Consider the following 27,789-nt stretch of genomic DNA (forward strand, 5'->3'; position numbering starts at 1 on the left):
TTGAATTGGCTGTAGCTGATCACAGCTCGACCTGGTCATGGTCACAGCTCATCAAATGCCAGCACCAATGCCTGATGCAACAGCTGGCTGGGTTTCTGGCTTAGTAACACAGGCATCTATTGCCAGAATTGTGCACTTTGCAGGGTTTCTGGCATTTGCCAGAATTCCAACCCAACTTCCCCACCATGGTGGCTTCTAAACTGCCATCTGCTGCAGTTTTAAGGTTCACAGCTTGGGGCTGGAAAGTTGTGCTGGTGGAGGACTTTGTGCTGGTTAATGGTGTTGATATGAATAGGGTAAATACAGTTTTAAAGCCAATCAAACTACATCAAAACATCACAGCTGTCTTCTCCAAAATGAAACCACACCTGACCTGATCCAGGGGTTCTCTTGGAGCAGGGGGTTTGGGTCAGAGGGATAAATCAGCCTTGGCAAAGTTGGTCAGAAGCAGCAGCATCACAACCAGCTGTGGAAGTTGAGAGCTGTGGTGTTCACACAGGCAGCATCTCCCCCAGTGCTTGGTGCCCTGTGCTGTGGTGGCAAGTGGAACACTGGAACAGGTTGCCCAGGGAAGTAGTTGAGGCCCCATGCCTGGAGAGATTCAAGATGAGGCTCAACAAGGCTCTGGGCAACCTGATTCAGTTGAGGATGTCCCTGCTCACTGCAGAAGGGGTTGGACTAGCTGACCTTTGGAGGTCCCTTCCAACCCAAACTGTTCTATGATTCTAAGTTGTGCCAGGCTTGGTTTCAGCTGTTGGGTTAGGAGGGCAGAGGTTTGGTACTGAGGATGACACTGGAAACAGCTGGGTTTCTCCTGTGCTTTGGGTTGTTTCTGTGGGTCAAGAGCTGCTTGAAGGGTAGCCTGCCTGTTCTGCCTGTGACAGCAGAGTTTGTACAGAGCAGGACTCCAGCAGAAACAGTTGGAGCAGTTGTGCTGTGTCAGTGGAATATGCAGCTTGTATTGGTCTGGCTGGGCCCTTTCTGTGGGGATAGCTCATGTGAGCAGTCCTCCAAACGAGAGCCAAGACTGCTTGGGTCAAAGCCTGCTTGCACCTCTGCCAGAATCATGGAGTAATTTGGGTTGGAAAAGATCTCCATCAAGTCCAGATGTTAACCCAGCACTGCCAGGTCACCACCAAACCATGGCCCTCAGCTCCACATCTCCATGTTTCAAACACTTCCAGGGCTTTAACCACTCTTTCAGGGAAGAAATTGTTCCTTGTGTCCAACCTAAACCTCCCCTAAGGCAACTCGAGGCCCTTTCTTCTTGTCCTGTCACTTGCTCCTTGGGAGAAGAGATCAGCTCCCACCTGGCTCCAGCCTCTTTTCAGGGGGTTGCAGGGAGCCAGAAGGTCTCCCCTCAGCCTCCTTTTGCTCCAGGCTCAACACCCCCAGCTCCCTCAGCTGCTCCTCCCCAGCCTTGTTCTCCAGACCCTTCAGCAGCTTCATTGCACTCAGTGTCCTCCTTGGAGTGCAGGGTCCAAAACTGAACTCAGGATTCAAGGTGTGGCCTCATCTGTGCTGAATACAGCAGGGCAATCCCTACCCTGCTTCTGCTGGCCACACTCCTGCTGATCCAGGCCAGGATGCTGGTGGCCTTCTTGGCCACCTGGGCACACCCTGGCTCATCTCCAGCTGCTGTCACCAACCCCCCAGGTCCTTTTCCATTGGGACAACTTCCAGCCACTCTGCCCCCAGCCTGAAGCCTTCATGGGGTGGTTGTCACCCAAGTGCATGAACTAGCACTTGGCCTTGTTGAACCTAAGCCACTGAACAACAGCTCACACTGTAGAGATGGTCCCTAAGCAGAGGCTGGGCCTGGTGTTTCATCCCACCCTTAAGCCTAAACCTGTTCCCTCGCATCTAGTTGCAGGGTCTTCGCCCACACCCAAAAGGCAGGCAGGAGCAAAGCAGGCTCCTCATGCTGGTGGTTAACTGGGGTTCCAGGGGGGAAGGGTCTGCAGCCAGAAGACTTGCCAGATTATCTTTTTAGCCAAGTGTTTGTCCTGCAGGATGCCAGACCCAGACTTCAGCGTGAACGATGTGCGGCTGTGTGTCGGTAAGTGTCTGGAGACCACGCAGCACCTCTGCTCCCTGGGGAGGAATGGGGAAGAGTCCTTGGGCTCAGCAAAGCTAAAGGGCTGGTTCTGTGACTCCTCCAGTGTGGTCAAACCTGAGCCATGGCTTAGCTGATGGATCACAGCTCTTGCCTGCTTGAGTCTGGCTTCTGTTCCGATGTGGGTATGGAAGAAGAGGAAGTTGAGGGGAGAAACCCAAAGCATCACGCTTGTGGGGGTGGGTTCCTTGAGAAAGGATCTTTTGGGCTGCCCAATTCAAGAGAGACAGGGGTCTGCTAGAGAGAGTCCAACAGAGAGCCACAAGGATAATTAGGGGACTTGAGCATCTCCCCTATGAGGAGAGACTGACAGACGTGGCGCTGTTTAGTCTGGAGAAGACTGAGAGGGGATCTGATCAATGTCCAATCAATATCTGAGGGGTGGGTGTCAAGTGGAGGGGGCCAGTTTCTTTTTGATGGTGCACAGTAATAAGACAAGGAACAATGGACACAAACTTGAACATAGAAAGTTTCACCTCAACATGAGGAGAAACTTCTTTACAGTGAGGGTCATGGAGCCCTGGAGCAGGCTGCCCAGAGAGGTTGTGGAGACTCGAAACCCACCTGGATGCATTCCTGTGCAGGCTACCCTAGGGGATCCTGCTTTGGCAGGGGGGTTGGACTTGATGGTCTCTGGAGGTCCCCTTCTGTGGTTCTGTGATCTCCTGTGGGTGGTGTGTTGTGCAGAGGGATGGTTGCAGTGTTGTGTGTCGTGGCAGGGAGCAGACGCATGGTGGACGTGATGGACGTGAACACGCAGAGGGACATCGAGATGTCCATGGCGCAGTGGGCACGCTACTATGAGACCCCTGAGGCTGAGAGGGAGAAGCTCTACAATGTCATCAGCTTGGAGTTCAGCCACACCAAACTGGAGAACCTGGTGCAGAGACCTGCTACGGTGAGCAGGGCTCTTCCTCCTGCTGGAGCCTCCTTTGTGCTTGTGGACAATTGTAGGCAAGGTGCAGCCTGGCACTGGAGTGTGGGAGAAGTTGCTTGGAACATGCAGAGGCTCAGCCAGGGATGTCAGTGCTGGAACTGATCTGGGGTTTGACTTGGACCTTCTCTGATTTAGACTAGATCTAAGGAAGAAATGCTTGACCCTGAGGGTGGTGAGACCCTGGCCCAGGTTGTCCAGAGAGGTGGTAGAAGCCCCATCTCTGGAACCATCCCACATCAGGTTGGTTTGGGCTCTCAGGAACCTGCTCTAGTTGCAGATGTCCTGGCTGCCTGCAGGTGACGTTGAAAGGTCCCTTCCAACCCAAACCATTCTCTGATTCCTGCTGGTTGGTGAGGATGAACAAGTTCAGACCTTGAACAGTCACCTGGGTTGAAGTAGGTCAGACCTTGGGTGTTGTTCAGTCTTGTGCTACTCAGCCCTCTTCTGCATACTGCACCAGCGTCTCTATCATGGCCAAAGAGAGGTGCAGGGCAGGGGTTGGAACTCCAGCTGGACTTAAATTGGGTAGCTGAACTCAACAGAGCTTGCTGCATTTTGGGAGAGCAGCTAAAGCCTGGATGCTGGCTGAACTTTGTGGCTGTCTTGGTGTTTGGAAAGCGTGATCCTGTTAGGACAGCGACCCTGGGCTCAGGTGGAACTCCAGAAAGTTGTGCAGCGTGGCAGGGAGGGTTTCTGAGACCAAGTGCTTAGATCTCAGGGCAGAGGAGGTCAAGGCTAGAGGAGCAGTGGAAGAGGAGCAGGAGGTGAACCCTTGCTGAAGTGTGGAAGGTGGGGCAGACATCCTGAACTTCCTCTGCAGTCGGTGGAGAGGAAGGGGCAGCACTTTCAGACCATTCACTTCTCTCTGTCAACTGTGGAGGGAGTTTGGACATCTCTGGCTGTCCTGAAGCTTACTTAGCTGTTGATTCCACCCTAGCAGATGCTGCCCAGTGCCCACCAGCTCCTACCTGACCCCTGAGCAGAAGACCAGCCTCCCAGCACCATGCCTGAGCTCTTGCTGTGGTGTTTGCAGCAGATGGCAGCAGAATGACTGCTCCCAAGCCCTTCCTGTGTGGGGATGGGAAGGTTGCTGGGTGTATGGAGGGCAAAAGTGGGGTGTTATGGGCATTCAGCTAACACCAGAGCTTCCTTGGTGCTGTTGTTTGTGGTGGGTGCTCTGAACTGAGCTGGCTACCAGTGTGTAGTGGTTGTGGTGGGCCCAGCGCAACCCTGCACGCCCCAGGTGCCCAGCTGCTGCTGAGCTTACCAGGCTCAAATAGGTATTTGAGCTTCCAGGACAGTCTGGAGGTAGCAAAAGATGGCAGCAGAATGGTAGCAAAAGGGGTTCCTGGGCCCCTTTCATGTCTGCTCATGTCTCCCATCCCTCTGCTGTAGGTGGATTTGATTGACTGGGTTGATAACATGTGGCCCAGACACCTGAAGGAGAGTCAGACGGAGTCAACGAATGCAATCCTGGAGATGCAGTACCCAAAGGTGCAGAAGTAAGTGACTTCAGGAGATGTTCCAGTGGTGGCAGGCAGAAGAGCTTCTCTTCAAAGAAAAGTGCTCAAGGGAGGAGCAGTTGGTACCAGGGGGATGCAGGAGGAGCAGTCTGCCTGTTCCTTTGGGGCCTGGAGCATCCTTGTGAGGAGCAAAGGCTGAGAGCCCTGGGGCTGTTGAGCCTGCAGGAGAGCAGCCCCAGACAGCAGCTGAGCAATGCTCAGCAAGAGCTAAAGGAGCTGTGGGGGGCAAGAGGCTGGGGCCAGACTCTGCTCAGTGGTGCCCAGGAACAGGCCAAGGGGCAGAGGGCACAAAGTGGAAGCCAGGAGGTTGCCTCTGAAGATGAGGAGAAAGTTGTTTGGGGTGAGGGTGCTGAAGGCCTGGAGCAGGCTGCCCAGAGAGGTTGTGGAGTGTCCTTGTTTGGAGAGCTTCCAAACCTCCCTGGTCACTGTGATCCTGCTGTGGGTGCCCTGCTTTAGCAGAGGGCTTGGGCTGGATGATCTGCAGAGGTTCCTTCCAACCCCTCCATGGTGGGATTCTGGGATTTCAGTGGGTGACACTTGCAAAGACACCACAAGTGTAAGGAGGTTCCCCAGCTGTATGGAAGGGTGGGTTTGTGGCTTCTAGGAGCTCACTGCACTGAAGTGGTAAGCACCAAGAGTTTCTCCTGAGATTTCTGGAGTGGGTTCAGTTGCTGGGCACTGCCCTGTAGACCAGACTTGGAGATACAGGGCTTTGCAGAGCTGCTGGGGATGTGAGGATGAAAGCTGTCCTCCTCCCTGCACTAGATCTTTCTGTGGGGTTGTGGTCTAAGTGCAGTGAGCTCTCCTGCAAACCACCACCCCACCAGCTAACGTGTCAGTGGCATCTGGCACGGCTCTGAGCCCCTGGCTTGCCTTTGGGCAGCCCATTCCATCTGATCTTGTTGTATCTGCTCTAAGACATGGACCACTGCTCATTTTCATTTTACTGTTGTCTTGTTTTCCACCAGATACTGCCTGATGAGTGTCAAGGGATGCTACACAGATTTCCACGTGGACTTTGGTGGCACTTCAGTGTGGTACCACATCCACCGAGGGGGAAAGGTAGGAGGATGCCTGCAGATGCTGTAGGGGAGTGGTTTTTAGTCTCTTCTCTTGACAATCCTTGAAGATTCAGGTTCCAGGCATCAAGCTGAAGTCTTTCCACCCCAAACTTGTTTATCTGTGATTTTTGGAAGTAGTTCAGGCTCTCAGAGGTCCACCAGACACAGGTGGAAAACCCAGGCTCTAGAGATGATGCTGAGACTACCTTACAGCACAGTAGAACCACCCAATTCACCCAGTGCCTTGGCCTTCAGAGAGGTCATTTGGCTGTATGGATGACACCTCCTGGTGCTGCAAACCACTCACTGGGAACAGCAGAAAGTGGAGGTCAGGAGGATGGGGTCAGATTCTTGTTAGTGGTGCCCAGGGACAGGACAAGGGGCAGAGGGCACAAAGTGGAAGCCAGGAGGTTCTAGCTGAAGATGAGGAGTTTTGGTGTGAGGGTGCTGGAGGCCTGGAGCAAGCTGCCCAGAGAGGTGGTGGAGTCTTCTTGTGTGGAGAGCTTCCAGCTCCCCCTAGCCATTGTGCTCCTGGGCAAGCTGCTGTGGGTGGCCTGCTTTAGCAGGGGGCTTGGGCTGGGTGATCTCCTAGAGGTCCCTTCCAACCTCCACCATGCTTTCATTCTGCAATACCTCCTTTGTCTCGTTCTCTGGTGTCTCTGAGCTCTAAATCTCTTGACACTGCTGTAATGAATACTTCACAAAGCATCCCAAGCTCAGGTGTGTCAGCTCAGGAAGGACCTTGCTCAGTGGCTTGACCTCCTCAGTGTGACAGCTGCTCAGGTCACTTTGGGAATCGCTGCAGATTTCCATGCTCTGGGGTTGGGAGAGGAAGAGATTTGGGTGTCTGGAGAGTGAGCTGGGCAGGTTTGGAAGAAGCAGGGAGTAGTCAGCAGCTGTTAATTATGGGATGGCTCACAGAGATGTGTTGTCTGTGTTTACAGATCTTCTGGCTGATCCCTCCTACACCCCAGAACCTGGAGCTCTATGAAAACTGGCTTCTCTCAGGGAAGCAAGGAGACATTTTCCTTGGGGACAGAGTGTCAGAGTGCCAGCGCATCGAGCTCAAGCAGGGCTACACATTTGTCATCCCCTCAGGTACCTCAGGGTGGGCTGATGTGACAAGGGGTCAATCCTTGATGAGAACAAGTCCATGTGTTTCCATCCCACCTGGATGCAGGCTGAAGGGTCACCTTCCAGGGTGGGCTTAGCTGAGCTGTGAAGGTTGGGTAGATTTTTGAGCCCCTCTCTGAAGAGCACAGTTGGTTTATTAGTAGGGACTGTGAGCTGTGAGACCTTGACCTCACCCAGTCACTCAGAAGGATTCCTCAAACTCTATCTTCTGTCTCCAAGGTTGGATCCATGCTGTGTACACTCCCATGGACACACTGGTGTTTGGAGGCAACTTCTTACACAGCTTCAACATCCCTATGCAGCTCCGCATCTACAGCATCGAGGACCGCACGCGGGTAAGGACTTGCAGGAGAGCTGGGAGGATGGTGGGGATGGGTACAGCCAGGAGTGGTGCTGTGCAGGTAGGGAGGTTAATACTCATCCTCTGACAGACTGCTCAGACTCCAGTTCTCTGTAGGCAAGGTGCAACTTGGGCAGAATGAGGCACTGAGGCTGGTCACGTTCCTTCATCCTGACCCCAGGCTTCTGAGGGGGCCAGGAGTTGTTGTGAGTGTGATGGGGACCTTCCCTGGCTGCCTGAAGAGGAAGGCACCAACATGTTTGTTGTGCCAGGAGAGGTTTAGATTGGATGGTAGAAGAAACTACTTCTCTGAAAGGATTCTCAGATACTGGAACAGTGATGGTTGAATTCCCATCCCCAGAGGTGTATAAAAGAGGCAGAGATGTGGTGCTGAGGGACATGGTTTAGCACCAGACTTGGAAGAGTAAGAGAATGGTTGGACTTTATCATCTTAAAGGTATTTTCCAACTGAAGTGATTCTGTGTCCATGGGGGTCATCCAGCATGTTGCCCCTTCCCTCACCTGGCTGCCTTCTGCTGCTGCTTGGTGTTGGTTTTAGACTTTGAGGTGATCTAAGATGACTGAGAAGGATCCAGGGAGATCTTGTGCAGGCTTTTCTGTACTCAAAGGGGCTGAGAAGAAAGCTGGGAACAGACTTTAGCAGGGCCTGTTGTGACAGGACAAGGGGTGATGGTTTGAAATGAAAAGAGGGAGATTCAGACTGGAGAGAAGGGAGAAATGTTGGACACTGAGGGTGGTGAGACCCTGGCCCAGGATGCCCAGAGAAGTAGTAGATGTCTCATCCCTGGAACCATTCCAGGTCAGGTTGTTAGGGACTCTGAGCAACCTGCTCTGGTTGCAGATGTCCCTGCTGACTGCAGGGACTAGGATGACCTTGGATGGTCCCTACCAACCCAAACCATTCTCTGATTCTGTAACTGAAGCTAAAGACTTCTTGAGGTCTGGAACAGAGACTGCTGTTGGCAAGTGGATGTTGACTTCTGCAGTGCTCAGCTCCTGCAGAGACGCTTCGGGACATGCCTGGGCAGTGATGGACAGACTGTTGGCCTCTCCAGAGCAGTACAGGGTGCTGCAGCAGGCAGAAGCTGTGGGCTAGCTCTCAGATGTCAGCCCTGTGCCTAGAGCAGCTGAAACACAGGATGATGGAGCATGTTCCACCCTGGGCACTGTAGCGTTGGGAAGATGTGATGCAGGCAGCAGGGCCAGGGACGACTTCTGCCTGTGTGTGACTTGCTGGTGCTGATGTGACAAAGCTGGTAACCACTCTTATTAAGCCTTTCTCCTTTACCCATCCAAGTACTGTCAGATGTTTGGGAAGAGGGCTTGAACCATCACCTTCAGCTGAAACCTTCTGTGGCATCTGCCAGTTCTTTTGTAAGACTAATGAGAAGGTCTGGGGGGAAGGAGCCGCAGCGTTAATGACTTGCTTGGTCTCTGCTCTGCCTGCTGATGATTCCAGCAGCTTGAGTGCTGCTGCTGAACACATGCAGGTCTTTCCTGCCTCTCCAGAGGAGAGCAGTCTGGTTTGAAGCAGCTAAATCTGAGCTAGCTCCGTGCAGCCTGGTGATAAAGGAGGTCTGAGCTGATGCCTTTCCTCTTCCCTCTTTTCCAGGTCCCAAATAAGTTTCGTTACCCCTTCTACTACGAGATGTGTTGGTACGTGCTGGAGCGCTACGTCTACTGCATCACCAGCCGCTCCCACCTCACCAAGGACTTCCAGAAGGAATCACTCAGCATGGGTAAGGGCTCTCCAGCCCCCTTTCCTTGCACCTTCCCTCTGGGCTGCTGTCTGGCTCAGCAGTCTGAAGGACTGTTTGGGAAGAGCTTGGGACCGTCACTTCCTCCATGGCACGAGTGGGGTGTGAGTGATTGCCTTTCTTTTTTGAGCGAGGAGTCAAAACGAGCCAGGCTCTTTTGCTTCCTCCTTTGCCCCTGCTCAGGTTCCCTGCAGCTGCAGAACCAGCACACAAGTTCCTGGTTTTGCTGTGACACACAAAACCTCTAAGAGCAGAGTTGGAGGGAAGTGCAGCAGCCACCGCAGTGCTGTGGGCTGCAGGGCAGTGATGTTTTCCTGCTGGTCAGGGGCTTCCTGCATGCAGAGCTTCAGCTGCTGTCAAGGTCATGTGCAGGGAGTCTCTTGCAAAAGGCATGTTTGACCTTCTTGGAGCCCAGGCAAGCAGGACCTGAGCAGTGTTCAAGAGATGTTTTCTTCCAGAGAGCCTTCTGCGGAGTGGGAGAGAGCTGGAGAGCCGCCACCTAAGGCCCTTGAAGCAAATCTATCCTCACTCCCCCTGAAAGGCTGGAAATGCCAACTCATGGAAACCTCCCCTGACAGCCACAGCCTCTTCAGGGCTCTCCATATCTGTCCAAGGGGCTCTGGCAGAGGGCCATGACTCCCAGCTCTTGTCCTGTGGTTCTCTGCAGATCTCCCTCAGGCCTTGACTATCTCTGTTATTTACCAGCCTGGAGGTCTCCAGCGCCTTCCCCACCCTTTGTCTACTCCTGAGCAGCATGAAGTGGGAACTGGGGCAGAGAGCTCAGAGGGAGGAAGAGTGCTTGATTCTACACAGTCAGGTTGAGACCTCATAATCCCCTAGTTGAGTCCACATCCTCTTTCTCCCATCATGAAGGCAGGATGAAGGTCCCCAGTCACTCCCAGGACCAGATGGCTGGAGATAGCTCAAGCCCTCCAAAGCAAAGTCCTGTTGGACAGGGCTCTGAGCAACCTGCTCTGGTTGCAGTGTCCCTGCTGACTGCAGTGGGGTTGGGCTGGATGAGCTTTAAAAGTCCCTTTCAAAGTGTTCTGTGGAATTCAGTCTGGAGTGTGGCTGTCAGGAGACATGTCCTGTGCCCTCACCTTCCCACAAAATGCACCAGGAATGGGGAAGGGTTTCAGCTGTTTCCCTCTCACCTTGAGTGCCTTGCCCCAGCATCTCTGGGATTCCTCTAGAAGCTGAAGCTCTCTTTGTGTGCTGCTCTGGTCACTGTGCTCACCTCTCTCTCTCCATGGCAGATATGGAGCTGAGCTCCTCAGACTCGGTAAACATGGAAGAGGAGGAGGAGGAGGAGGACGATGAGGACGCAGCGGGGAAGGAATCCAGGCGGCCAATCACGAGGAGGTCCTTTCTCGCCAGCCCCATCGCCAACGGTGCCAGCCTGGACTACGACGACCTGGGCAAGAGCTGCCGGAGCACCTTGCCGGGGCTGAAGAAGACTCCATCCATGGACTCCTCTGACTCCAGCCGGGGCTCCCACAACGGCCAGGCCTGCGACCCCAACGGCGGCAGCCCACGCAAGAACAGGAGGGTCCACCTGACCCAGTTTGAGCTGGAGGGGCTGCGCTGCCTGGTGGACAAACTGGAGTCGCTGCCCCTGCACAAGAAGTGCGTCCCCACCGGCATCGAGGACGAGGACGCGCTCATCGCCGACGTCAAGGTAGGCGGAGAGGCGTGGGGGAGCCGCCGGCGCTGCCCTTCCCTGGGGCTGCAGCTGCTTCCTGGAGCGCTGGAGGTGGAAAGCTCACAGAATCACAGAGCAGTAGCAGTTGGAAGGGACCTCTGGAGAGCAAGCTGAACCTCCCTGCCGAGGCAGGTTCACCTTAGGGAATGTCACAGGAACACGGCCGGGCAGGCTTTGAACGTCTCCAGAGATGAAGACTCCGCCACCTCTCTGTGTAGCCTGCTCCAGGGCTCCAGCACCCTTAAACCAGCCACTCTGGGATGTGCTGCCCAGGGAGGTGGTGGAGTCACCATCACTGGAGGTGTTTGGGAGGAGACTGGATGAGGTGCTTGCTGCTGTGGTTTAGTTGATTGGATGGTGTTGCGTGATAGGTTGGACTTGATGATCTCTGAGGTCTCTTCCAACCTGGTTAATTCTATTCTACTCTATTCTAAACAAAAGAAGTTCCTCCTCCTGTTTGGATGGAACTAATCATTAGTCAAGTTTGTGCCCATTTCCCCTTGTTTCTGTGGCATATTCCTCACAAGGAAACTCTGCTTGGCCTTTACCTCATATAGATTAGACATTGGGAAGAAATTCTTTCCCATGAGGGTGGTGAGGCGCTGGAACAGGTTGCACAGAGAAGTTGTGGAGGCTCCAAGGCCTCACAGCCAGGTTGGATGGGGCTTTGAGCAACCTGGTCTAGTAGAAGGTATCCCTGCCCACGGCAGGGGCAGTTGGAACTGGATGATCTTGAAGGTCCCTTCCGACCCAAACCATTCTGTGATTCTGTGATGCCATTCTTACCTCTGTTTTGGGGCAAGGGGTGATGTCTTTGGGTTTGGTGTCCTCCTCTTCCTCTACATGAGGCTGATACTACACCAGCATGGCTGAGACCCTCATGGGGACCATCTGAGCCCTGAGTTTGGGTTGCTTTTGGGTGTTGGTGCGAGATGGATCATTTGTGATGCACTTCCTTCCCAGTTCTGGCTGTGAATTCCTTGGGCTGCTAGATGCTGGGACAGTTGGAGCCTTTTCCTTGGCCCCAAGTGCATTTGGCCTTCCTCCTTTGGATTGTTTCTCAGGAGATGACCTTGGGTCATACAAGTTGGTTTTGGGGTGTTTTTTCTATTGTAGGATTTCTTTGGTCTTTTCCCTGCCTTGTTTTACACCCTGAACTGTATCTGTTAGACCTGTTGTAGTGACTCCATTGGGATTTGCTGGTTTAGCCCTTTCAGCCTCACCCTATTCCTCAGAAGTTTGTTTTAGTTCCTCAAACCACTGTTCCTTTCTGGTTCCTTCCTTGCTGCTGGTGATCTCCTTGCCTGTACCAGAGGTGACATCCAGACACAGCCATGGGTGTATCCTCATCTTTGCTGTTGTGTTTCTATTCCAAGTGCTGTCTCCTGAGGGGTTTTTTGGTGGTTTATTTGGTAGATCTGATGTTCTGCTGCATTTGGGGTTCCAGGGTGGGCTGTGGCTCCCTGGCCAAGCTCTGGTGGTGCTTGGCTGAAGGAGTTGGTGCTGTTCAGGGGCTGCAGCTTCGGTTTCCTGTGTCAAGTGCGCCGTGACCTTCAAGTTTCAAGTACATGATGCATGTGTTTGAGCCATGGGGTGGGGTGGCCTCAACCCTGCCACAGGCCATGTGATGGGGATGCTGGTCTACAGCCAGCTAAAGATGAGCCAGCATGTGCCCAGGTGGTCAAGAGGGCCACCAACATCCTGGCCTGGATCAGCAAGAGTATGGCCAGCAGGACTAGAGCAGCGATTTCCCCCCCTGGATTGGGCTCCAGTGTGGCTGCACTTGGAATCTTGGGGTCAGTTTGGGACCCCTCACTCCAAGAAAGATATGAGGGGCTGGAGCAGGTCCAGAGGACAACAAAGCTGGGGCAGGGTCTGGAGAACTGGGCTAGTGAGGAGCAGCTGAGGGAGCTGGGGTTGTTGAGCCTGGAGAAAAGGAGGCTGAGGGGAGAGCTTCTGGTTGGTAATGATCAAAGACATCTCCTTGGTTCTCTACAAACATTTCTTTGTCTGCCTGGTCTGGTCCTCCTGTGGGTCACATGTGCTAGGAACGTTCTCTCTGCCTCTTTACCCAGCCCCAGTAAATCTGCCAGCTGGAATCTGCTCTCCCAAGACAGTTTGTTTCTCCAGGTGCTCATGACTTAAGAGAAGCAGCAAGCATGGCACCTTGCTGAAGTCCAGGGGATGTAGAAATGCTGGTGAGCATCCTTGGGAGGAGCAGGTGGTCTCCAGGCACTCTGCTCCCTCTCTGGGGCCTTCAGAGTGTGGAGAGTCCTCTGTTTGCTGCAAGGCAGAGGGGACTTGGTGAGGAAAGGGGACTGCTTCCCCCAGGGCTGGATGAGGAAGTTCAGGGTGGCCTATGAACTGTCAAGAAAGTCCTATATGGAAGTGGTGGTTCATGAGATGTCTGACACTTCCTCCATCACTGTCCAAGTGAGAGCCATGACACATGGGGCCAAAGACCCCTCTGCCAAGGCATCACCTTGCATGCCATCTGATGCCTTTGACCTTGGCAACATGGTGGAGGAGCCACCCTGCATGTCCTCCATGCTGGGCCAAACCACACTGCAGGGCTGGGAGAGCCTGTGCCAGGGTCCCAAGGGTGTCAGTGGGTTTTCAGGTAGGGACAGTCCAGATGCAGGTGTCTGGTCATGGTGGCAGTGACTCCCCAAGGCTCTCCAGGGGCAAAAGAGATAAAGGCTGAGGTTACCTGCAGATGTTCTGGCTGTGTCAGGAGTGGGAGCTGCTTGGGGGAGCTTTCAAGAGTTTCCTCCGTTTTAACCGGGGTGCTCTGGGGCTGATGGGGGCTTGGTCTCGGGGAGCTGCGGCTGGTGGGTTTCTTCACCCAGTACAGGTCTGTCCCCATCTAGTGGTGAGGCCACCGATCCCTTTGGGACCCAAACTTGGCTGAGCTGCCAAACTTGGCTGGGGTCCACCCAGGTCGGGAGGCTGCAGCTGCAGTCCCTGCAGCCCCCACGTTTCTCAGGGCTCACCCCGGGAAACCCTTCCTTCCCTGCAGCCCCTTCCTCTCCGCTCACACCAGGGCTATCTCCCAGTGGCTCAAACTTCTACCACCAACCCCCCTGAAAAAAAAATTTAATAAGCCAACATCCCCCTCCTCCCCCCACCCCCCTTGCCCAAGACAAAAGAAAGCCACCAGTGCAACCGGGGCTGGGAGCGGAGGTCTCGGCGCGCTCTGGGGATCCCAACTCCCAGCACCTCCCGACTGCGGGTGCCGGAGGGAGGGAGGCAGGCAGGGAGGGAGGGAGGGAGGGAAGGACGCTGGGACCACGCTTACTGGTGTGTGTGTGTTGGGGGGTGGGGGGTCCATGCGCCAATCTCCACCACGCCAACCGCTCATCCTCGGGGCTCCTCCCGGCTCTGCAGCAGAACCGGCTCTGCCCTCTGCTCGCTCTGGCTGGCTCAAGGGGTGGGGGCTGGGGGTGGTTTTGGGGGTCGGTGTGGGGTTTTTTTCCCCTTCTTTCCCTCTTCTCTCCCTCTCTTTTTTTTTTTCCTCCTTTTTTTTTTTTTTTTCCTCCTCTGCCATCTTCCCTCTTGCAAAGCATTGCTGGGAACCGCATGTGGGTGACGCAGCAGCATTGTTCCAGCCTCAGGAAGCTGCTGCTTGCTGCTGCCGCTGCCCAAGGGCTCGGCAGGAGCACGCGGTTGGCAGTGCGGTTACCGGAACCCAAGACAAACCCAGGGTGCTCTGGGAAGGGGACACATTTAGACCCTCCCTCCCCACACCCCCCCTCCCCCTACCCCCCAACCATGGCCCCAGAGACCTGGGATCCGCTTTGGTTCTGCTCAGATTAAAACCAACCCCTGGAGGTGGTTGGGCAAAGTAGGGGGGGGACACCCAACCCTCCCAGTGCGGGCACCGAAACAAAGAGGGCTCGGCAAACTTCACCCCGGAGTGTCGGCAGCTCCAGAAGCGCAAGGTCAGGCAGCTGGCAATGCTGGTGGGACGGGGAAGGGACGTGGGGACACTCTGGACCCAGTCGGAGTGTGAGGGAGGGGGACTGCTGGGGGGGTCCTCGGCTCCTAGAGGGGTCCCTGGCTGGTGGTTGGGTTCCTCTCCCCTTGCTTGGGGCGCGCTCGCTCACGGGTGCCGAGTTCCTGCCGGCTGGGGGGAAGCATGTGGTGAGCTCACAGGGTTCCCCTTGCCTTGTGTCCCCCGGCAAGGTCCCCTTTGCTTTGCTGTCCCCCAACAATGTCCCCTTTGCCTTATTGTGTACTCCGGCAGGGTCCCCTTTGCCTTGTCCCCTCCGGCAAGGTCCCCTCCGCCTTGAGCCAGAGCATGAACAGTCAGAGAGGATAAGGAGGGCTCTTGCCCACCTAAGCGCCAAGCTAGGTGGGACCTGGGTGCCCCCCGCCTCCTTGGTCCCCTGGCTGAACCCCTGCCACCCCCCAAGTGCCCTGGGCGGGGAAACACACTATAGATAGATCCGGAGGTGTGCGAGCCCCCAGCCCCTGACCTTTCGGTTGCGCTCCCGGGAAGGCGGAAGGGCTGTCGGCAGCACGCCGGGTTGCAGAGGGGAGGCTGCAGCTTCCTGCCTCCCAAAAAAACCCTTGGGCAGAGCTGGAAAACCGTGCGGGGCTGGAATATGCAGCTCGGAAAGCTTGGGACCCCTGCCCTGGTCCTGCCTGGCAGCAGGAAGCACCCAGCGTGGGGATGCCGGCAGGAGACTCCTGCCAGCGTAGCCATGGCAACGCCAAGTAAATAAAGCACCTTTGCAACGGGCAAATTGGGTGGGGAATGGGCAAACTGAGTGGGGAATGGTGGTGAGGAGGGGGCTGCGATGGAGGATGGGGAGGGAGCTTGGTGTAAAGGGTCAGGATGAGTGCCGGGAGCTTGCATTCAGTCGAGGCAAGGGTGCCTGGCACCGGAGGGCAGCGTGCCCAGACCGCTCAGTGCCCAGGGATCACTGAAAGTCAAAGCCAAATCCCGAGACAGTGCAGAAGGGAGCAGCTATTGGCTACCCAGCAGCTTGCTCCAGGCTTCGGAGGGGGTGCTGGGGCACCACATCCTGCTGCTGCACCCTCCGGCTACCCAGAGCCAGCAAAGAAGATTGCTGGGGGGGGGGGGGGTGCTGGGGGAGCATGACCCTTGTGACTCCTCCTCCATAAACCCCTCCTGGATCACAGGAGCTTGGTGCTTCTCCCCCTTACCAGCACTGAGGGGCCTCAGGGCTGCCATGCAGCTGATGGAAGCTCTGGTGCAGATGCACCCCACGGGGCTTCTCTGTCTCCTGTGGGCGTGGGTAGAGGTGGGCTCTCTCCCAGCCCTGGCTGGAGCATGCTGGGCCTTGGCATCTGCTGGGAGCCCGCCTCGCTGCTGGGGGCCTAGTTTCCCACCTATGCTTTTTTGTCTCTCTGCCCCTTTTTTTTGTGTAATTGCCTCCTCCCCATCCCCCTTTTTTCTCTCTCTCCCTTAGCTGCTGCTAGAAGAATACGCCAACAGCGACCCCAAACTGGCACTTACAGGTGTCCCCATCGTCCAGTGGCCTAAGAGAGACAAGGTAGGAGCCTCAAGGAGGGGACCTGGGCTAGGTGTTGGTGTGGTTGAGCTGATTTTCCACCCTTGGCCTGCAGCTGAGGAGAGGTGGGATCAGTTTGGTACCTGCCCTGGGGAACCCAAGCTGGTAGGCAGAAAGGGAGTGATGCAGAGGCTGGTCATGGGGCACAGCTCTCTCTATGGGGCACAAAACCCTCCACAGCTGCAGGCAATCATGTTTGCTGGCTGTGGTAGAAGTCTCCCCATAGTGGTGGAGGTCTCTGAGGCTCTCCCCATGGTGGCAGAGGCATCCCCATGGAGGTGGAGGTCTCCAGAGGCTTCTCTGCAGTAATGGGGATTTCTGTGGTGGCAGAGGCTTCTAAGGGTCTTCCCAAGGTGGTGGAGGGTCTTCCTGTGGTGGTGGTGATTTTTAAAGGCCTCCTCATGATGGTCTCCCTACAGCAGTGAGGGTCTCTGAAAGTCTCCCTGTGGTGGTGGAGGTCTCCAAGGTTGGGGTTCCCCACAGTGGTGAAGCTCAGCTGCTGGATGATAACTGGGTCAAGCCCAGCTACTCCATGTTCTCCAGCTCCTTGGTCATGCTCAGAGGAGCTGGAGCTCTGCTGTTGAAGGTGCAACTCTCCAGCTTGATAAGGGAGTCCTGGGTGATGTGGGTTGTGTTGTCTGTCAGGGGAGTGCATTGCTGGTGCATTCCCCAAGAGATGAAAGATCTCCCTCAGCCTTGCTTTGGGAAAGGCTGTCTGTATTCTCCAGCCTGGAGGTCTCCAGTGCCTTCATCATTCTTTCTCTGCCACTGAGCAGCATGAGGTGGGAACTGGTGCAGGGAGCTGAGAAGGCAGCAAGAGAGCCCCCTTTCAGTTCAGGGGAGGGGCTGGCTCAGAGACCTTTCAGTCACCTGATTGAGTCCATATCCTTTCTCCCATCCTGAAGGCGGGATGAAGGTCCCAGGTTGCTTGCAGGACCAGAAGGTTGGAGATCCTAAGCAGAAGCTGTGGTGGATGGGGCTTTGAGCAACCTGCTCTAGTTGCAGATGTCTCTGGTGACTGCAGGGAGGTTGGAGTAGATGACCTTTAAAGGTCCTTTCCAACTCAAAACCTTTTATGAAGGGTGAGGTTTGGTGCTCGATGTCAGCATCAGCCCTGCCTGCTTGGTGGGAAGAGCAGCCCCTTGCTGCTGGGTGAACCTGTCCCTTGCAGCTCTACCAGCAGCTGCCCATGCTGGAGTGTTTGGGTCTTGTCAGCCCCAAGGAAAGCAGCTCTCTCCTTCATGGAGGGAAAGCGACCTTCCAGTGTGTCCCTGCCCTTCCTTCTCCAGCTCTGCTCATAACCCAAAGCTGGGCCTGAGCTCACTGGGCAGATGGAAATGAGGAGCAGGCTGCTGCTGGCCAGCCGGACATCCCCTCCACAGGCTGCCTTCCCTACCTCCTGTAGGTCACTGCTTCCTTCCTGCTGCTCATGGGCAGCCTGTGGGAAGAGCAGGAGAGTCCATCACACTGGGCAGGGTGAGAAACAGCCTCTCTGGGTGTCTGGAGGCAAACAAAGCCTCCCAGATTATCCCTTGGAGGTGCCTGTTTCTGCCTGCCCAGGAGGATCCAACGTGATCTCTTGGTCCTGCAGCAGTAGGGCAGCTTTTCTGGGAGAAGACACCTGGAGACATCTGCATGCTTTAGATGTTTGATGCATCCTTGAGATGGGGTTTTTGGGTGCCAGCCTTTCCCAAGCCCATTAGCTGTCAGGGTGGTGGGAGACATGGTGACAGGGGTCTGCTGGAGAGCTGTGCTGTCTTACCTAGGGATGCTTGGAGGTTCCCAGCAGACCTCAGCTTACAGGGAAGCATGACCAGAGCACTTGGCATCAGAGCTGAGCCCTGGCCCTTTGTACAGTTGCCAGAGGGACCTTGATGGCACAGAGAGAGGATAGCCCAGGTGGGCTTTGTCCTTCCTTGTCTCAGAAGGAGAGAGTGGCTGTACAGATTTGGGCTTCTCAGTCCAGGAAGGACATTAAGGAGCTGGAGTGGGTCTAGAGAAGGGCAGCAAAGCTGGGGAAGGGTCTGGAGAACAGGGCTGGTGAGGAGAGCCTGGAGAAAAGGAGGCTGAGGGGAGACCTTCTGGCTCTCTCCAGCTCCTTGAAAGGAGGTTAGAGCCAGGTGGGGGTTGGTTCCTTCTGCCAAGGAACAAGTGGCAGGGCAAGAGGAAATGGCCTCAAGTTGCCCCAGAGAATGTTTAGGTTGGATATGAGGAACAATTTCTTCACTGAAAGAATTGTCAAGGCCTTTCCCAGGCTGCCCAGGGCAGTGGTGGAGTCCCCAGCCCTGAAGCCCTGGAGTTCCGAGGGCCATGGCTTGGTGGTGCCCTGGCAGTGCTGGGTTGAGGCTTGGACTCCACCATCTTGAAGGTCTCTGCCGACCAAACCGTTGTGCAATTCCGCTGTCGGCTCCCTGTGCCGATGTTGTTGGCTCACTCCTCACACCGCTTCCCTCTCTCTCTCTCACCAGCTAAAGCTGCAGGCCCGGCTGCGGGTTCGCCTGCCCACCATCCCCATCACCAAGCCACACACCATGAAGCCAACCCCTCGCCCCACTCCCGTCAGGTCAACCGTGTCCCCCATCGTGTCGGGCGCCCGGCGGCGGCGCGTGCGGTGCCGGAAATGCAAGGCCTGCATGCAGGGCGAGTGTGGCATGTGCCACTACTGCAGGGACATGAAGAAGTTCGGGGGCCCTGGCCGCATGAAGCAGTCCTGCGTCCTCCGGCAGTGCTTAGCGGTGAGTCTGCAGCCTCGGCCTCTTCGCGCGAGGCCGCTGCGGGCCTAGTAGCGGCCCCGTGTTGGCCGATCGGCGTCAGACAGAGGAGGACGATGATCCAGCTTCATTCCTACAGGATAGTTGACCCCTTCCTTACGAGTCAAGAGAGGAGGGGGGAAAGGTGAAGGCTGTGCCAGCTTGCCCTGGTTTCACTCCCACTTTCCCTTGTAGCCCAGGCTGCCTCACTCGGTCACGTGTGCACTTTGTGGGGAGGTGGATCAGAACGAGGACTCGCAGGACTTCGAGAAGAAGCTCATGGAGTGCTGCATCTGCAATGAGATTGTCCACCCTGGCTGCCTGCAGGTGAGGAGCATGGGGACAGAGAGAGGGGCCCTGGCTGTGAGGAAGGGCTGCTCCTGACCACCTGCTTCTCTTCCCAGATGGATGGGGAAGGGCTGCTCAACGATGAGCTCCCCAACTGCTGGGAGTGCCCCAAGTGCTACCAGGGTGATGACACAGAGAAGGGCCAGGTAAGAGGCAAGCTGTGCTGTGACAGTACAAGAAGGACATGGACCTGTTGGAGTGGGTCCAGAGGAGGACACAACCATGATCCAAGGGCTGTGAGGACATGGCATAAGAGCTGGAGTTGTTCAGCCTGGAGAAGGCTCCAGTGAGACCTTCTGCTGGCCTTTCAGTGTTTTAAGGGGCAACATAAGAAATCTGGGGACAGACTGTTGAGCAGGGTCTGTTATGACAGGATGAGGGGTGATGGTTTGTAGCTAAAAGGAGGAGATTGAGACTGGAGAGATGGAAGCAATGTTTTATAGTGGGGTTGGTAGTGACACTGGTTAAGGGTGCCCAAAGAGGTGGGAAGTGCCCCGTCCCTGGAATCCAGGTTAGGTAGTGCAGGGCTCTGAGCAACCTGCTCTAGCTGGGGATGTCCCTGCTGACTGCAGGGGCTTGAACTAGATGACCTTTAGAGGTCCCATCCAACCCAAACCAGTCTGGGATTCTAGGACATCTGTCATCCATCCTGCTGTGGAAGATAGGCAGTGTTCCACCAGGCTGGGCTGGAGGACAAGCAGACACCAGTGCCATCCAGGGGGCCAGTTGGGCAGTGACAGTTGAGAGTGGGTGTTACTGGGAAGGTGGCAGCATCTTGCCACAGTCTGATCCTGATGTCCTGCAGCAGGGTAAGCTGACAGCCCCCTCCTCTCTGTCCCTGGCTCCCAGGGAGCCCGGCAGCAGGCCAGGGCCAAGCTCCTGCAGAAGCGGCGTGGGCAGCTGGGGCCCTCTGCCAGGCAGCCAATGGATGCCTTGCGGAGGCAGCTGGCACGGTGGTACCTGCCAGCACTGCCCAGGACACTGGCCTACAGCTGCAGCACCGCCTGTAGGACCGTGCCCACTGCTGGGGATGGAAGTGAGGCAGCAAAGGCAAGCCAGGTTGGGGGCAGCCCTCCCTGGGACACTTTCACCTTCTCCAGGGTGATGGGCATGCTTTGGATGCACATCTGCCTGGTTCCTGGGTCCCCCCGGCACTTCAGGCGGACATGGTGAGCACCCCTTGTCCCCACGGTGTGCGGTGCTGAGCTGTGATCTTGAGAGGTTCCACTGCAAGAGGCAAGGGACTGAAAGGCCACCCCCAACCTCAGGGGATACCACTTCTGGGAAGGGGGAAGGAAGATGTTGGTTGATGGTGTGGGTGGATCCCGGTGCTGGTGACACTGGGCACTGCTGGTGGTGGCCCTGCCATCTGCAGAGGCAAAAGGCACCCTCCAGGCCCGGTGCGGCTCCGTCCCCACTTAACCTCCTTCCCTGCAGAAGCGGAAGGTGGAGGAGAGCGACGACGACACGGTGCAAGCCAAGGTGCTGCGTCCCCTGCGGAGCTGCGAGGAGCCCCTGACCACCCCCCCCAACTCGCCCACCCCCATGCTGCAGCTGATCCACGACCCGGCCTCGCCGCGCGGGGTGGTGACGCGCTCGTCCCCGGGGGCCGGCCCCAGCGACCACCACGGCGCCAGCAGGGACGAGCGCTTCAAGCGCCGGCAGCTGCTGCGGCTGCAGGCCACCGAGCGAACCATGGTGAGGGAGAAGGAGAACAACCCCAGCGGCAAGAAGGAGCTGTCAGAGGTGGAGAAGGCCAAGCTGCACGGCTCCTACCTCACTGTCACCCTCCAGCGCCCCACCAAAGACGTCCACGGCACTTCTATCGTCCCCAAGCTTCAAGCCATCACGGCCTCCTCCGCCAACCTGCAGCACTCTCCTCGCCTCGTCATGCGTCACGCGCCCGCCCGACTGCCCCTGCGGGGCGGGGGGGAGGAGGATGCAGCCGAGGAGGAGGAGGAGGAAGAGGAGGAGGAGGAGGACAACGCAGAGGAAGGGGGGGCAGCCCGGCTGAACGGGCGCGGGGGCCGGGCGCCGGAGGGCGAGGAGAGCTGGATGCAGCGGGAGGTCTGGATGTCTGTCTTCCGCTACCTGAGCCGCAGGGAGCTCTGCGAGTGCATGCGGGTCTGCAAGACCTGGTACAAGTGGTGAGTGTGGGGGCACACAGAGCACATCCTGACCTCCACACCGGGCATGGCCCTGCCAAGCTTTGTGCCTGATGGGCAGCTGGAGGGAAAAAGCGGTGAAGGCATCCCCGTGGAGCTGGATGCTGTGCCCAGCTGCTCCCTCTGCCATGCGCGCTCCGGTCTTTATTGTCCCCTTCTGCCTTCCTCCTGCCGCTTCTCTGGGGAGACAGCAGCAGGCTGTGCTGGCTCCCAAGCACCCGTGTCCCTTGCCATGTCCTTGTGAGGTGCCAATGCCCTATCCTCACCCACCACCCTGCCTGATCCTTGCCCTTCCCTGCTTCCCATCCCGCCTGGGCCTCCCAGTAGGCTGGGAATGGGTTTGCTGTCTGGAAACACTGCCTGGGGGGGCAGCGGGCCTGAAGACAATGCTGGCACTGGGACAACTGGGTATGGAGGGGCTTGGGAACAGATGGGGACTGGGAACTGGGAGGTTTCTCACCAGCAAGCAGCGGGAGTAGCACGATGGGAGAGAACTGGGCTGCTTTGAGCAGCAGCTGGTGGGATTGGCATGGTGTGGTGGTGGCTGGGGAGAGTGGCTACTCACTTGCTGCTGGTGTGGTGCCTCCAGGGGCGGTGCTGGTCGGCCGTCGGGTGGGACCTGGTGGGGTTGGACCAGGCTGTTTTGCCTGCTGGGAGAGGGGATGTTTAAAATCTTCATTCTGGTGGGAGGGGTCAAGTGGGCAGGCAGCTGTGACTTGGAGTCTCGTGATATGGCAGCAAAACCCCTCCAGGGATATTCTGTGCATCTTTGGGTGGCCAGACGCCCTCAGCAACCACCCCATGCATTGGGGGAAACCAGGCAGAGCAGCCTTCTGATGGGCTGTTCTGGGACCATGCCAGAGCCAGGCTCCTCCCTGAAGCCAGACAAGCCACCGTCTGTCTCTCATCCCACAGGACTCCCAGGGCTCAGCTTTCAGCCTTGTCCTTGTCCCCATCCTCAGGTGCTGTGACAAGAGATTGTGGACAAAGATAGATTTGAGCAGGTGCAAGTCCATCACTCCCCAGGCGCTGAGCGGCATCATCAAAAGGCAGCCGGTCAGCCTGGACCTCAGCTGGACCAACATCTCCAAAAAGCAGCTCACGTGGCTTGTCAACAGGCTGCCAGGTGAGGTGGGCTGGGGTGGGAGCCCTGCCTCTGCCACCGAGGCTGCTCCAAGGCTTCCTGGTGGTTGCACCACTTGAGAGATGGGCTCTGCACCCTGGTAGAGTTGTGGAACCATTTGGGTTGGAGCAGACCTTTTAAGATCAAGGAGTCCAACCCTTAACCCAGCAGTGCCAGGGTACCACCAAGCCATGGCCTTCAGCACCACAGCACAACTCAGAAGCCCCTCCATGGCTGAGGACTCCACTGCCCTAGGCAGCCTGGGCCAGGTCTTGACAACCCTCAAGAGCAAGAAATTGTTCTCATGTCCAACCTAAACCTCTCTTGGGGATACCTGAAGCCATTTCCTCTTGTCCTGTCACTTGACAGAAGAGACCAACCCTAATTTAGCTCCAGCCTCTTTTCAGGGAGTTGCAGAGAGGCAGAATGTCTCCCCCCAGCCTCCTTTTCTCCAGGCTCCACAACCCTAGGTCCCTACTGGGGAAAACTCCTGGGTGCCTAGATCCCATCACCCAGCAAGCAGCCAATAGCAAGGTGTTTTCTTGCTGCTCCTTCAGAGCCCAGCTCCCTGTCCCACCCCAAGCTGGGAGTGGAGCTTCTTCCCCCTGTGCCTGGAGAAAGATCTGAGGTGCCTCATGTCTGACCAAGCCTGTCTAACCTGTTCTCTCTCTTCCTTCTCCTGACAGGCCTGAAAGACCTCATCTTAGCAGGCTGTTCCTGGTCTGCGGTCTGTGCTCTCAGTACCTCCAGCTGCCCCCTTCTCAGGACCCTCGATCTTCGGTGGGCAGTTGGAATCAAGGACCCTCAGATCCGGGACTTACTCACACCTCCAACAGATAAACCCAGTAAGATGTTGTCTATGCTGTTGTGGGCCAAGGCTGGGGGCAGTGGTGACTGAGGAGGGTCCCTACAGCATGTGGGGAGCTGGAGGAGGGACGCTTGCTGGGTCCAGAAGTCCCCAAGTCAGCAGGGCAGAGAGTCACAGGATCATGGAATGGTTTGGGTTGGAAAAGATCTTCAAGATCGTGGAGTCCAAGCATTAACACAGCTCTGCCAGGGCACCACTAAACCATGGTCCTCAGCACCTTATCTCTGTGGCTTTGAAACCCCTCCAGGGATGCCTGGGGAGGCCTTTGACAACCCTTTCAATGAAGAACTTGTTCCTCACGTCCAACCTCAACCTCCCCTGGGGCAACTAGAGGCCATTCTCTCTTGTCCTGTTACTTGTTCCTTGGCACAAGAGCCCGACCCCCACCTGGCTCCAGCCTCCTTGCAGGGAGCTGCAGAGAGCCAGGTGGTCTCCCCTCAGCCTCCTTTGCTTCAGGCTCAACACCCCAGCTCCCTCAGCTGCTCCTCCCCAGCCCTGTTCTCCAGACCCTTCCCCAGCTTGGTTGCCCTTCTCTGGACCTGCTCCAGCTCCTCAATATCCTTCTGGGAGTGAGGAGCCCCAAAATGACCTCAGGATTCCAGATGTGGCCTCACCAGTGCCCAGTCTAGGGAGACAATCCCTGCCCTGCTCCTGCTGGCCACACTCTTGCTGATCCAGGCCAACATGCTGCTGGCCTCCTGGGCACACGCTGGCTCATCTCCAGCTGCTGTCACCAACCACTCCAGGTCCTTTCCCACCAGGCATTTTCCAGCCACTCTGCCCCCAGCCTGGAGCCTTCATGGGGTTGTTGTGAGCCAAGTGCAGGACCCAGCACTTGGCCTGGTTGAACCTCCTCCCATTGGCCTCACCATGGATCCAGCCTCAAGCAGATCGACACTTCCACCCAACCTGGTATCATCTGCAAACTCCCAAGGGTGCCCTTGCTCTCCTCAGCCAGACCCTGGTCCCTGCTCACCTTCTCCTCTCCCTCCTCAGGTCAGGACAATCGCAGCAAGCTCCGCAACATGATCGACTTCCGGCTCGCGGGGCTGGACATCACGGACGCCACACTGCGGCTGATCATCCGCCACATGCCCCTGCTCTCCCGCCTCGACCTCAGCCACTGCAACCACCTCACCGACCAGTCTGCCAACCTCCTCACGGCCGTGGGCTCCTCCACGCGCAACTCCCTCACCGAGCTCAACATGGCAGGTGGGTGCCACGCTCGGCCCGCTCCCAGGGCGGCCTGCCCGGGTTCGACGTCATAAAGTGGCTTCCTTCTCTCAACCCAGTGTGGAATCTCACACGAGCTCAGCATGGTGGGGTTGGAAGGGACCTCTGGAGATCAGCCAGTCCAAGCCCCCTGCTAAAGCAGGGCACCCACAGCAGCTTGCCCAGCAGCACAATGCCCAGGGGGGGTTGCAAGCTTTCCGCACAAGGACACTCCACAACCTCTCTGGATAGCCTGCTCCAGGCCTCCAGCACCCTCACACCAAAGTTTCTCTTCAACTAGAACTCCTGGCTTCCACTTTGTGCCCTCTGCCCCTTGCCCCGCCCCTGTGCACCACTGACAAGAGTCTGGCCCGAGCCTCTTGCACCCCACAGATCCTTTAGCTATTGCTGAGCATTGAGACGATCCCCTCTGGGGCTGCTCTTGTCCAGGCTCAACAGTCGAAGGGCTCTCAGCCTCTCCTCCTGATAGATATTCTGGTCCCTTAATCAGCCTCATAGGTCTGTTGGACACTCTCCACTATTTCCCTGTCCCTCTGTTGAAGCCCAGATCTGGATGCAGTACTCTAGATGAGGCCTCACTAGGGCAGATCAGGGGGGGAGCAGAACCTCCCTCAGCTTGCTGGTCACACTCTCAAGTGGAAGCTGGGGTCTGTCTTCGCAGAGCAGCAGCTCACTCTTCTCGTCTCCTTGCAGGCTGCAATAAGCTGACAGACCAAGCCTTGCTCTACCTGCGCCGCATCTCCAACGTCACTCTCATTGACCTGCGAGGCTGCAAACAGATCACCCGCAAAGCCTGCGAGCACTTCATCTCGGACCTGTCCATCAACAGCCTCTACTGCCTGTCTGACGAGAAGCTGATCCAAAAAATCAGCTAGAGACCCTCCCCGGGGCAGACTGAGGAGAAGGAAAAGAGCCCATCCCACCCCTCTTGGAGAGCCGCTCCTCCGCCTCCCCACCTTGCCCTCCGTGTCCTGCCGCTGCCTCCCACCTGACTCGGCAGGCAGGGCCACTGCTGGCCTCGCTCCACCGTCCTTCCTCCTCCTCCTCCCCCAGGACTTCTGCTGAGGAAGATGTCCTGCCAGGCTGGCCAGTACCAGAGGAGGAACGGGCAAAGGGCCGGGAGCCTGAGCCCGGAGGCTGCGGCCGCTCGCTCCCATGGTGGAGGTTGGAATCACAGATCTCTGCCCAGAGAAATGGGGCACCCTCTTCCCCCTTGCTTTTCCCTTCTTCCTCCCCGTCGTCTCCTTGCCTTGGAACACTTGTCACTTCCCCAGCAGCACAAAGCTTCAGGGCCAAGGTCTCTCCAAGGAAGCAGGAGCAGAGCTGGAACAAAAACGTTTCCCCCTCTCGGTGCCACCACCCGCTCCTCGCTTTCCCTGGCCCCGCTGCAGGAGCTGGGATCCATCCCCTTCCCTTCTCCCACCGTTCTTTCCGTGTTGAGGGTAGGAACGTGGTGGGTTCTCTGCCTGTTGGCCAGGAGCAGGGGGCTTTGGCCTGAGGAGGTGAAGCTGGGATGAGGCCATGCTTCCACTCTGGAATCTTCCCGGGGCACCAGAGGTGACAGGTGTGGGGGCCAGGCGCCGGCTGGGGGACAGGGGAGAATCCACAGGTACAGCAGAGCTCAGGGAGGACTCGGGAAGCATCAGCCAGGTCTGAGGCAGCATGGCTTGGGGGGGGCCTCCTCTTCCTCCCCAGCTCCCTGCACGGCAGCATGAAGCACTCGGGAGGTGGGGGGGGGATGTGCTGGGGACTTGGGGGGCCGTGGCCAGAGGGGCTTAGGCTGCCCAATGGCCCTGCTGACCCCACCACAGTGTCCTCTCCTTCCCACCACCACCATCACCCCTTGTAGCTGCCGTTTTTTCCTTTTGCAATGAATGGTTGGTCCAAAGAACCTCTCTCTAGGGCAGCAGAGAGCTTTTTGCACTTTAAAAAGAGAAAAGAAAAAAACAAACACAAACAACAACAAAGAAACAACAAAAAAAAAGGACAAAAAAAAAAACCTACAGAGAAAAAAAAAAGAAAAAAGAAAAGAAAAAAAAAATAGGGGAGGAAAAAAAGGTTGGAATCTTCTTTTTGGGTCACAATTTTATTTCCCTCCCTGTCCTGCCTGTGACTTGGACGCTCCCCGACTCTCCCCGGTGTCAGGACACCGCTCACCCCAGCCCATGCCACCAGTCCCAGCTCTGGAGAGGACATCCTGGCTGAGAGGGTCCCACTGAGAATGTCCTGGCTGATGTCCCACTGAAGGATGGCAGCGTGGACAGATACAGCACAGACTGGCCCAGCCCGTGTCACCGGTCCCAAGCCCTGGGGAAGACATCCTGGCTGAGGGATCCCATCAGGGATAGCCTGGTCGAAAGGTCCCACTGAAAACAGCTGGTGGGTCCCACTGAGGATGGCCCCAACCACGGGGGTCCCACCGAGGGCAGTCCCGCTACCCCTCTGCTTCAGAAGCAGTAAAGGAGAGGAGCTCTGGCTACCACCAAACCACCTGCCTCAGCACAGGGGTTGGTGGCCACATCCTCTGCTCCAGGATGGCCACCTTGCTTCAGGACAAGGAGTGGTTCTGTTGTGGTCAGTCCAGAGGAGTCTGAGCAGTTCTCATCCCTGGGCAAGAGGAAGAACCAACGGAGAGCCGGTGGGAGCCACCTGAGGTGGTGGCTCCCATGAAGACGTCAGAAGACTCCAAAGCTTGGGGCTTTCTCTTTTTTTTTTCTGGGTTTTTTTCCCTTCCCTTTTTGGGTTCCTATTTTTGTTGGAATTTTGCTACACGACCTGAGCCAGGACTTCCACCACCATGCCTGGGGCCAGCAGCATGTCCCTTGTCACCCACCAGCCACCATCAGCTGTTGTAAGGTGGGCTGGGGAGGAAGGGGGTGGGGGGGGGAAGGGAAGGGAAATTAAACAGCCCCAGGGAAGAGGAAAACAAAACAAAAAACGATTTTTTTTTCTATCAAAAAATCACTTGGTGATACAAAAGCAACCCCAGACTGCTCCCTACCACCAGCTCCTGCAGGAAAAACAAACAAGCAAACAAAAAAAGTCACTCTTAAGGGTTTGGTTGTGGTTTGGTTTTGGTTTTGGTTCCTTTCCCCCCCCTTCCCCCCTCAACCCCACCCCTTCCACCTCTTCCCTCTCTCCCCTCCCCCCTCCCCTTCCAGGAGAAATATT

At 56.6% G+C, this 27,789-nt stretch overlaps 1 protein-coding gene across 2 annotated transcripts in view; it reads left to right on the forward strand.

The window, feature by feature from the left end:
- The window catches only part of KDM2A (lysine demethylase 2A), a 46,442-nt gene extending 19,892 nt beyond the window's left edge, over positions 1–26,550 (forward strand). For both annotated transcript variants that reach the window (XM_054171672.1, XM_054171671.1), the window contains exons 6-22: positions 2,013–2,059; positions 2,836–3,014; positions 4,449–4,555; positions 5,545–5,638; positions 6,582–6,735; positions 6,991–7,106; positions 8,745–8,871; positions 10,146–10,567; positions 16,030–16,113; positions 18,600–18,866; positions 19,077–19,208; positions 19,286–19,375; positions 20,667–21,376; positions 22,357–22,520; positions 23,204–23,362; positions 24,382–24,597; positions 25,312–26,550. In XM_054171672.1, coding sequence (XP_054027647.1) covers positions 2,013–2,059; positions 2,836–3,014; positions 4,449–4,555; positions 5,545–5,638; positions 6,582–6,735; positions 6,991–7,106; positions 8,745–8,871; positions 10,146–10,567; positions 16,030–16,113; positions 18,600–18,866; positions 19,077–19,208; positions 19,286–19,375; positions 20,667–21,376; positions 22,357–22,520; positions 23,204–23,362; positions 24,382–24,597; positions 25,312–25,493 — 3,250 coding nt within the window. In that variant the 3' untranslated portion in view covers positions 25,494–26,550. The remainder of the gene's footprint in view (positions 1–2,012; positions 2,060–2,835; positions 3,015–4,448; positions 4,556–5,544; positions 5,639–6,581; positions 6,736–6,990; positions 7,107–8,744; positions 8,872–10,145; positions 10,568–16,029; positions 16,114–18,599; positions 18,867–19,076; positions 19,209–19,285; positions 19,376–20,666; positions 21,377–22,356; positions 22,521–23,203; positions 23,363–24,381; positions 24,598–25,311) is intronic.
- Positions 26,551–27,789: the final 1,239 nt, after the last annotated feature.

Source organism: Dryobates pubescens, chromosome 22 (genome assembly GCF_014839835.1).
Source record: "Dryobates pubescens isolate bDryPub1 chromosome 22, bDryPub1.pri, whole genome shotgun sequence".
Taxonomy (NCBI): Eukaryota; Metazoa; Chordata; class Aves; order Piciformes; family Picidae; genus Dryobates; species Dryobates pubescens.